The following is an 11,469-nucleotide window of genomic DNA, read 5'->3' as shown; positions in this document are numbered from 1 at the left end:
TGATAATAAGATATATTTTTATAGAAAATTATTTTTTCTGATAGTATTTAACATAAGTAATGTCTATATAAAATTTTAAGATTTTTCAAAAATTATAGAATTACTTATGCATTTTTAAAATTGATTTGAAATTGAGGTGTAGTTTTTCAAACAATTAGTCGACTAATACAGAGTAGCCATCGATTGATGGCTATATTTTTGACTAAAATAGATTTATTTAAGTTGTTTAAGCTCACTCCTAAGTATTTTAACTATTCCTAATCCTCTGATATGTTTAGATAAACATTCAAAGATTATTTCTTGATAAAAATGAGAAAGGGAAGTTAAAAAAAAAAGAAGAAATGGAATTCATTGGAGGTTTAAATTCAAGATTGAAACTCTAACCTTGCGACTTAGACTTTAGAATTTTATAAAGATTTAGGAATTCCAAATCATTATGGGTGCAATGATTGAAGTTGGAGCATGCTTTAAATGGGAGGTCCTCCTTGAAGGCATGACTCTGACATGAAAAGGGAAGAATGACAGAATTCAAGAAGGATAATGGATGTATGCTCAAGGTTGAACATTAGAGACAATAGAAGATACGAAACCTTCATTGTAATTCATTTTTGATGTGTGCCAAAGGGGGGGGGGGGGAATGAACAGTTCGAATTAGAAAACCTTTATTGGCATAAGAAGTGGGATATTGGGCAAATGAGTTAACATAATTTAAACATATTGTCAAACATCAAAAAAGAGGAGATTGTTAGTGTAGTCGACCCCTGATCAAGGTTGACCAAGTTGACTAAGCTTGAGTTGACTCGAGTTGAGATTTCGATGTTTGATCAATATATTAGTTGATCGAGTGAGATGCCAAGTAGGTCAAGGTTGATTGAATACTTGACATTCGATTAATATATTAAGTTGATTAGGCAAAGAGTCAAGTAGGTCAAGATTGATCGAATACTTGACAAAATATAGAAAGTCCAAGTTAGTCATAGTTGACCAGACACTTAGTAATTAGAAGTCCAACAGGGAATTGACATGAGATGAAAATTCTAAGTGGATCACGGTTGATCAGACACTTGGTGATTGAAAGTCCAACAAGGAGTTAGCATGAGGCGTGAAGCCCTAGCAGGTTAAAGTTGATCAGATACTAGGCAATAAGGAAATCTTGACAGGTTAAGATTGACCAGATGCCAGATTATAATGAAATCTTGACGGATCAAAATTGATCAGATGCTAGGTAATAACGAAGTCTCGATAAGTCAAGATTGACCAGATGTTGAACAACTGAAAGTTTGGATAGGTTGAGGTCAATCAGATACTATGTAATAACAAAGTCTCAACAGGTCAAGGTTGACCGAATGTTGGACAACAAAAAGTCTCAATAGGTTAAGGGTGACCACATGTTGAGTGAAGGAATTTCTAGCAGGTTGAGGTCAATCGAATACTAGGCAAGACGATCTTTTATCTTTAGAATGGCTGAAAACAAAGAAACAATCGACTGATATAGGTGTATCAATCAACTGATTCTCTAAGATGGATTCTGTCCGGGTTGGGGATTTACAAAATTCGAGTATCAATCAACTGATGTTGATTGGAAAACGAACATAGGCAAATTGATTTGATTGATGGCAAGATCAGTCGGTCGTGTTGATTAGGAACCAAATAGAAGCAAATTGATTCGATTGCATAATTCGATTGATTAGAAATAATTGATTGATGCAATGAGTAGTCAACTAATGCTGAGATTAATGAAGTTGTTGAGCTGATAGGTTAGAGTAATGTTCAAATCTATAATGGATCAATTATCTAATGGGTAAAATTAAGCAATTGATTAATGGAAATCATGCCTCGACTAAAGGTTATAAAAGAAGGATTTCATGGAGATTTTTGGGGTCGATTTAGGAAGTTCTGAAGTGAAGTGTGGTTGCATTTCCAGATCAACAAGAGGCAAAACCAAGTGATCAACAACAAGCAATGCCGAGTTCAATTTGTGCAAACTTGTTAGTTTAAATTATATTTTGATTTTTATTTTATCTTTGTATTTGCTTATATCTTAATGAAGAACAGATTGTAAGAGACTTCTCAGCCTCTGGAAGGTATTTGAAAAGGAGAATGATAGTGAGAATAGTTTGCTAAGACTAGGCCTTAGACATAATTATCTGGAGAGACGATGAACCAATTAAACCATTGGTATTGTGCATATGACGACGTCGAGTTTGATTCAAATTTTCCGCCGCGCATTCAAATGACATTCAATATCGAGACGAAGCGATCAAAATTATTCACCATCTTCTAGCTAATCTCCTTTTATAATCTCTGTCTCGATCTAATTGCTTTGTTGACATGACACTATTTGCCCGGTGTTTTGTTGAGTCAACCATATATTGGCCTCGCATCCATGAACATGGTAGCCCTCTAGTTGTTCGGATCTGTTTCGATCGCTTAGATCCACATGTAGTGAAATCAAATCCTTGACCGTCTCGTCTAGATTTGTACTCCACGTGTATTTTGATCGCCTAGATTTAGTTTCAGTTGCTTGGAGCTCCTGAATAGGTCAACTTCAAAGCTGCTGAAAGATAAACATTTATCACATGCATAGGTCGACCGGATCCATTTTGATCGCTCGGAGTTTCGTTTAGTCGGAACTCTGACTCAAGTTGACTACGTACGATTAAGTCCATCTAAGTTGAGTCTACCTTTTGTATAGAATACAGGTCACTGATCAACTCAACTCAACTCCTCATAACTTCCTTTAAGAGTAGTCTTTTTCCTCACTTTTCGTCCTTTAGATGCATCAAGCCCTCGAACTCACTCCTTGTGCGTCCTTCTCGGTACACCGATGTGTTCTTTTATGAAATCTCTTATCCTTTAATCTTGTGTATTTTCCTAAGTCCATACACACACAAACACACATATCAGAAACCAAAACAAGATATAACTTAAACTCATTTGCCTAAATATCAAAACTGTGGTCTACACCATTTAAGATTCCAACGATCATCCCCTCTTAATTGAGAGTCATAATTTAGAGTCATAAGTGAAATACTAAAAATATATTTCACTAAAAAATTTAGAGTCATAATTTGCCTCTCCAACTGTAATAGTTTCATGCCGTCACTCTTAATTGAGCCATTTAAAATTTATCAATAATTTTTATTCATATGGTGGGATTTTAAAATTTGATTTTTATAACCAATTTATTGAACAGAGACATAGACGAATAATTCTACATAATTTTTTTTTTATTTTTTAATGAATGAGAAATTTATATTCTGATACCTAGTGTGACCGGTGTTGTCATACTACATCAAACCACCAAAACCAATTGAATTGACTGTGACAAATTCCAGCAATACTGGATGGCTCAACTCTACTACGTCATCTTGCATGATACCTCCGTTTAGAAGTATCATATTTCTTTCAAATAATTAAAATTTAAAACTCATACAATATATACCTACAACATTTAAATAATTAATGATGTTAGAACGCAACAACAAAAATCACTTCACTTTTTGAATTAGAATAAATTAGATATATAATAATAATATAAAAAACATCTGTTTCACTAATTTTTTCTTACTCCTTGTCCCTACTTGGATGGTATATCTACGGAAAATAACGACAAAGATCTCTAATAATTAATTAAAACCCTAAAACGTTAAGAAATGAATCATTTTATATCACACAAGGCAAAGAACTAGTTAGCTTCGAGCATATTAGAATATGTTTAAAAAATTATCTTAATGAACAGAATTCTCATTATTCAGGATTAATAAATGAGTACAGAGAGAATAAGCAGACAAGTTAAGGACGGCGCCACCATCTGTCATTTCTTGTCACTTGTGTCGGTATGTCGGCTATGAATTTTGAACATGCATGCATGTTTTCTGAAGGAAACGTACATGCCACCACAACGCCAGAGATTTGCGTTCAAAAACGTGGTCGAAACATTCATTAAGAAGGTGAAGGCCCACTGTCAAGTCACTCGCAAATTGCTATGAGAAACTGGCATATATATTGCTTCTGTTTCGCACATTGAAGTCGCTAATAATCTTCAAAGTAGAGCCAGAGCCAAGACTGTTGAAATAAGCTTCATCAAAAGGTGTTCTAAGCCTATCGACTGTAGGCAACATCTTCTACGTGAAGCTAAAGATCTCCTCTCCTTTGATTACATCCCAAGAGAGGAGGATGAACTCTACCTGAAAATCTTCGATCGACTTTTAAATTTCCCTAAACACTTAATAGTAGTTGGGATCTCTTCCATACAAAAAGGCACCACCAAAATATTGAGATTGCATGTAGTAGTAGAATTTTTATGTTAGCATGTTTTTTCCTATAATTAATGTTAAATCAAACTAAAATGGAATAAATGAAACACTTTAATTCGCTCATACATACTTATACTTATGTAACTTGCTTAAATTTGTCCAACCTCCGGATCTCAAATAGGATGAATATCTTGAATGTTGACTCCTAAGGTATGTATAAATTAATAGACGACATGCACATAAATAACTACACTATCGCAGACAGACAATTATGAATATTTACACTTCACATGCAAAAGCATCACCTGAAAGATTCACACAAACTATGGGGATCAATGTACAGGACACTTCCCAAAGTGATTTTTTGTGGAGCGAAATGCAATGAACCAGGTTGATAACAGAAAGAGAATAAAAAACCCAAAAGTTGAATGGTACACTTTTGTTGTTTATATGCAAACAATCATCAAGCTAAGATGAATATTTTCCTATATTGTGTAAATTTTTTTTGGGGGGAATGACAAGTTCACTGTTACCCTGCATAACATACCACTTCTAGACAGTTGGATGGTACCTACTGTTGAAAGTCATGTCTGTCGTCGGAAGACTTCTCCTTGTACTCTGCTCTTGACAGCATTCTATGGCAAGCCGAAAAGAAGTGCCTAATCCTAGCACAATGAGAACACCTGTAAAGTATGCTAATGGAATTAGCTAACAATATCTACATCAGTGTACGTGCCTGAACAGTGTCACTTTGATATATTACTTGTTTGTTCTCTAAGTCTAAAAGGAGACATATCGAACTAATTGCTGCATGAAACAGATGCTTGAAAGAAGTTCCATTCTGAAATCTGTCACAATTTTTATGAAGGCATATGATTCTCTTTTACCAGCAAATAATGAGATCTACCTCACCTTTAAGAAACTGAACAGAAGAAGAAAAAAAAGGTATTCGTATTTCTGAAAATTTAGCAGTTACCTCCATGGTGGAACTAGAAGAAATATTCCTTTCTTGGAAATACAAGATACTTAGATTTTGTCCATTCTTTCCTAAAGGATCTTAATGATTCTAAGTTGATAGACAACTGACAAAGTACAGTTGGAGACGAAAATATATAACTGAGATACTTAGCAGACGGATCGCAGTAGGATAAGAATTAAGAATGTTACCTATTATGATGTTCACTGGCAAGGCAGAAACACCAAGAGAGACTGACACTAGCACATCCAACAGCAGTCCTCCAATTAAAATAGCAAAGGCAACCCAAAGTGGACTAAAGCATCTCTGACCACACAAAGAAGCAAGTGTAAGTATGTCTACAATCAGTGGAATAAAGTAAATTCTTAATGCGAAAACCACAAATGGGATCGCCACAACGATCATGTTGGCATTAATAATAAGTAAAAGTCCATTCCACATAAAACTGCAAATTGACTGAAGGAAACAGTGCAATGCTAAATCTGAAGCTCCAGCAACCTTAGAAAGATTGATACCCTTTCATGTTCTTGTCCCGTCAGGTAGGCTGAATTGATCCTCCACAACCAGCTGTTTGACTGTTGAAAAATGGAAAGATGGCATGTTAAAAAACCTCTCTAGTTTATACAGACTTGAAGAGCATATCAAATCCTTGAACAACTAATATGACATCTAAGAGTTGGAAATATAAATCCTACAAGACAGCAAACTTCATTCACAGAAGAGCTGGGAGATTCATGAATAATTTTTCTTTGCTGATACAAGTGATGCAGGAAATAAGTTTATCAACTTTCTTTGCCATATAGATTTCCAAAGAGGGTTCATGGACCTGGGTTGTAGAATTGTAAGAATATACTATTTAATAAAGTTGATATTCCCTAAAAATAAGGTGAAAATTGATGCTAGTTGAAATAAGTTTCGATCAATCAGTTAGTTTGAAACTATCATCCAAGGCTCATACCTAAACTTAAATATAAGTTCAAACATCAGCTAAATATAACTATCATCCAAGTTCAAATTTCAAATATAGGTCTACCGCCAATCTACAACCAAACATAAGTACACAATACCCAAAATGTTTGTTTTCAATTTCTAAACAAATCTTATACATAAAGCACTAAAAAGTAAAAACAAGTTCTAACACATAAAAGAAGGAAGTATCACAAGTTTTCAAAGATGCCTCTGTGAGTTGAATAAGATGGTGAGAAGGCAAGAAGGAACTAGTGGGCATTCGATTGATGAAAGAGAGAAGCGAGGTTTAACTGTTGGATAATTTATGTGGACTAGCATAATTAATAGGATGCTATTGGGCTTAGCCATAATGGGTAGGCTTGGTCCATTATTTCCTCTATATGTAGAGACCCCTACTCCTAACCCTAACGTATGTGGATTGTCGCCCCATTGAGACATACACGTAATTTTTGTTTACGGCGGGTGATAGGAGCAGTTCATCTCTACTTTTCTCTCTGTTGTTTAGGTTTCTGTCACAGAAACAAAGATGAACTCATCGACATCTTCTGTTCCAGGTATTTTTCTAATGTCTAATTTCGTATATTGTGTTTTCCTCATTTGTCATATCATGAATTAGATGTTGTAGATCTTTGTTTTTATCAATTGGTATCAGAGCCAGGTTTACTAATTCTAATATGACAATGAGTTTTTCCTTCTTCAAGCAATCCTTTTCCCTAAATTTATTTTACGATTTGGAGAAAATCATCGTGTTGCGATTTGATGCATCTCCAGCCATTGGGCGAATTCCTTCGTGACCTTCAAGGGAACATGATTGCTTGGTAGTGCGCTTCATGCGTTCTGCTCTTGAAAATCCACATCCCACAGTGGGCGTTATATATTTCTTTGGGAGAGGGAAATATAACCTACTAGATTGTTTATTTCTTTGGGCGTTAATTTGGGATTAGTTGGGAGAAAGAAAAGAGTATCACGATCGGTAAACCTACAAGGTGTGTTCTGCTCTTGTAACCCACTAGATGCGTTCTGCTCTTGTAACCTGCTCTTATAAACTCCATAATTGAGAGATCCAAACGCGATCTTGCTTGCTGACGCCACGCCCAGGCCTGTGCTTGAGGAGATTTACAGTCTGCGGCAGGACAGCGTGCACAGTTGGAAAGTCAGCCGACTGGCGGAACACGAGCCTTGTGTGCGTCGGTGCGTGGTAAATGTTGTATTTTGTTCGGAGTAGGAAATGAGATCAAAGGGAGTCACTCTTAACCACACAATTAATAATGCATGTCTTTTTCATAATGCATGTCTTTATATGCAAAACCAATGCATGTTTTTTTTTGATAATGCATGTCTTTATATGCAAAATCATTTTCCAAGTGAATTACTGTGACAGAACTTTCATCCTACGGGTTTAAAATTTTTAATGGATTATATATGAATTCATAAATATCGGTTATTTTAAATTACAATTGGTATCGTGAAGACTTTAGTTTTTGAATATTTTCCTTTTGTTTTGTCTTGTCTTTAAACTTTCATTATGAATGTTATAAAGACCACAGTGCCAACAAAGAGCTGAAATTTTAGGATGCACTTGCCATCTTACTTGATGCTTAATTCATGGGGTTTCACAATTGCAAGTAATTCATACAATCACTTATTACTTGAAGTCTTCTGTTTTTGGATATTGTCCTTTTGGAAAAGTCAGATCGTGATTACATTAAAATAGTAATTAATGTGAAATAGTAATTAATGTGGCCTCTTACTGAAAAAAATAATAATAATAATTTCAAAGGAGAGGTTTGGAGTTTGGAAGGCCGAATGAGAGAGAGAGGGAGAGGGAGAGCGACGCTTCCCCTCCAGCCTCTCTATTGATCTTCTCCTTGGGACGTTTGGGGTGGATCACAACTAGCTAACCCCATTCTTGTTTGGTTCTTTTTGCTTGCTTAATTAAGGTAATGGCTTTGTTCTTCTCCATTAACCAAATTGCCTACGACATTTGTTATTTTAAATTATCTTAAATTTAAAAGAGGTCTTCTAAATTTAAAACCATTTTGTATTGTTGTTGATATTTTTTCATAGTTGTGAGCTCGCCTTCGCGAGACGGATTATGATAAAATATTATTGTTGGAAAATTATTATTAATGTGGCATTAGGAATTATTTTAATAATGCACTTACCCTATCGGTTTGTCTTTATTGATATAGTTCTAATGATTGGTAATTATATTTTAAAGTTTTCAGTATCCTTTCGATATTAGCTTTAAAATATAATTATTTTATGTGATGTGAGAATTAATTTATGCATTGTAATTCGGGACCCTTCGGCGGGATTACATTTGCATGAGATAAATTTATTGTGGTCATAAGCTCTATTTCTTTTGTTGGATATGCTCGACAATAATCTCCCATTAATATTTAAATTCCAGCTTTGCCTATGAGTATGAACTCTTTACCAAAGTTGAATGGAACCAATTATGAGGACTGGGTTGACTCTATTAAGTTATTCCTTGCCATTTCTAATGTTGATGCTGCCCTTACTGAGAATGAGTCTAATGTTCCCATAACTGAATCTTCCGCTGCTGTTATAACAAAACATGAAAAAAAAAATGGACTCATTCTAATAAAGTCTGTTGGCAACCTTATGTATGCTCAAGTTTGTACACATCTTGATATTGCTTTTGTTGTGGGTGTACTTAATTGGGAGATACTTGAGTAAACCTGGTGTGGCACATTGGCAGGCTGTAAAATGTGTTTTGAGGTATCTGAAAGGTACCAAAATTATATGATCACATATAGGAGATCAAATCATCTTGAGGTAACAGGTTATTCTAATTCTGATTATGGAGGTTGCCCAGATGATCATAAGTCCACATCAGGATATATATTCATATTAGCTGGGAGAGTTATCTCTTAGAAAAGTGTCAAACAAACTCTTACAGCTACATCAACCATGGAAGCAGAGTACATAGCTTGTTATGAGGCCACATGTCAAGCGATATAGTTGAAAAACTTTATTGCTGAATTTGATTTTGTGGAGAGTATCTCTAGGCCTCTCACTATATATTGTGATAACTCTGCCGTGGTGAGCTTTTCTCTCAATAATAAAAGCTCAAAGCGCACCAAACACTTTGAGACAAAATTTATGTTTGTGAGAGAGAAGGTTCAAGAGTTTAAAACTCGTGTCGAGCATATCCCTACAGAGCTTAATATTGCTGATCCCCTAACCAAAGGCATAACTGTTAAAGCTTTTGTTGATCATGTAACCCGTATGGGTGTAATAAGGCCTTTTGATATTTTGGGTTAGTGGGAGTTTATGCTTATGTTTTTGTTATGACATCACATTTATAATATTTGAGACATTGAACAATATTGAGATATTGCTCAAATAATAACTACTGTTGATATTGCTCAAATAATAACTACTGTTGTATATATGTTGTGATGGCATATTGTATATTGTGGAGACATTTCGGACCCAGTCTCAATTTTGTTGTTATTATATGACATCTTGGGCAGATGTTTGGGTCATTCTACTGGGAAATAACACTTTATTCAAATTTTGGCATGTCATTTTGTTGGGTTTTTCCCATTTATCCATATTCCATTTTGTTGTTGGGTCACAGGATATAAGTATCTTACAATGCATGATATCATTATTCCTTCGAATGTGATTTTCTGTATTATTAAGATGCTTATAGTTCCATTTTGGACCTTTTCGTGTTATGTGTTGACTTATTTTGACATCTTATTATGGTCACATATTGTTGATTAATCTGATGTATTAATTATGCTGTCCAAGTGGGAGAATGTTGGATAATTTATGTGGACTAGCATAATTAATAGGATGCTATTATTGGGCTTAGCCATAATGGGTAGGCTTGGTCCATTATTTCCTCTATATGTAGAGACCCCTACTCCTAACCCTAACGTATGTGGATTGTCGCCCCATTGAGACATACACGTAATTTTTGTTTACGGCGGGTGATAGGAGCAGTTTCATCTCTACTTTTCTCTCTATTGTTTAGGTTTCTTTCACAGAAACAAAGATGAATTCATCGACATCTTCTGCTCCAGGTATTTTTCTAATGTCTAATTTCGTATATCGTGTGTTTTCCTCATTTGTCATATTATGAATTAGATGTTGTAGATCTTTGTTTTCATCATTAACGTTGCGACTCTGGAAATGGTACATTTGCAGCAATCTGTCTGGATAAAGGATTCGGGTTAAATAATTACTTCACCTACAATTTATGTTACTTAGCAACTCTTCCATAGTAGAAGACTTACTGGCATATCTCACATTTATTTGAACCTTTAGTATGAAACCAAATATCAATGCAAGAACGATGAGCTTTGGCAAGCTCGCCTCGGCATCTGCACCCAAGATCAATCAGTGGTTCTTCTGCTTGCTGCTGACAAACTCTGCGAAGGTTTAATGCAAAATTAACTACAGGATTGAAAGTCAAATACAACAAAAATAATAATACGGAAAAGAAAAAAGATGAACTGCAATTATTATATTATTATGCAGTTTAATTTTATGAACTAGTTGTCTTAACAGTTCTATAGAAGAAGAGAAGCTTTATGAAAAATATTAGAATAATATTTGAGATTGAAAAGACTGGATGCGAGTAGTTCCATTGATTAGACAAAAATGGTTATATGAATCTCAATGGGCTGTCCATCAACTTCCAGCCTAGTAATATACTAAACATGGATATAGTTATTCTGTGGGGACAATCTTGCGTTCAAAAAACAACTGTGCTTTCGATCCCTTACTAGTCTAGATTGATAAAGAGCCTTGGTAAATGGAGACAAACCTGCAAGAGATAGTACAGTAGCTAAAGAGAACAACAAGCTCCACACTCCTTGATGAGTTCTTGTCCATCTTCCATTTTCTTGCTCCTCCTAGCAATTTTCTTTCATTTTTATTTCTAGAATTGCTCTCCGTTCAACAATTGCATGTTTCTCCTTTTCTCCAATAGCAACACTAAATCTTAAGGTTGACCTATCTATTCCAGAGTTTCACCTTTTCACAAACTCTAGGAATTTACAGGGTACAACCATTGCTTCTGCCATTGATCCTTGATAAAAATATACATCTTAGAATAAAATCATTCCAGAAAACCAAGACAAGTTTTAGTATCTCAATTATGGTTCTTGCCAGCAGAAGAAATTGATTATGTGCCACATATTTTTAAGACACAGGAGCTAATCTCTTTGCCATTAGCTGTTGAGTGTATTAAAAGTTCTACCTTGCTGTTGAATGGGTGTGTTG

At 35.0% G+C, this 11,469-nt stretch overlaps 1 protein-coding gene across 1 annotated transcript in view; it reads right to left on the bottom strand.

Moving 5' to 3' along the window:
• Positions 1 to 4,528: 4,528 nt before the first annotated feature.
• LOC141834043 (uncharacterized) overlaps positions 4,529 to 11,469 on the bottom strand; it is a 16,044-nt gene continuing 9,103 nt past the window's right edge. The window contains exons 2-7 of the mRNA XM_074721500.1: positions 10,479 to 10,613; positions 10,360 to 10,397; positions 8,757 to 8,761; positions 5,751 to 5,810; positions 5,427 to 5,541; positions 4,529 to 4,942 (exon numbers count right to left, since the gene is read on the bottom strand). Coding sequence (XP_074577601.1) covers positions 4,812 to 4,942; positions 5,427 to 5,541; positions 5,751 to 5,810; positions 8,757 to 8,761; positions 10,360 to 10,397; positions 10,479 to 10,613 — 484 coding nt within the window. The 3' untranslated portion in view covers positions 4,529 to 4,811. The remainder of the gene's footprint in view (positions 4,943 to 5,426; positions 5,542 to 5,750; positions 5,811 to 8,756; positions 8,762 to 10,359; positions 10,398 to 10,478; positions 10,614 to 11,469) is intronic.

The sequence above is a fragment of the Curcuma longa genome, chromosome 8, assembly GCF_044706935.1.
Source record: "Curcuma longa cultivar G26 ecotype Majalengka, Jawa Barat chromosome 8, ITB_CL_G26_1.1, whole genome shotgun sequence".
Taxonomy (NCBI): Eukaryota; Viridiplantae; Streptophyta; class Magnoliopsida; order Zingiberales; family Zingiberaceae; genus Curcuma; species Curcuma longa.
Note: the sequence above shows the minus strand (reverse complement) of the source record. Positions and strands in the feature narration are given on the sequence as shown.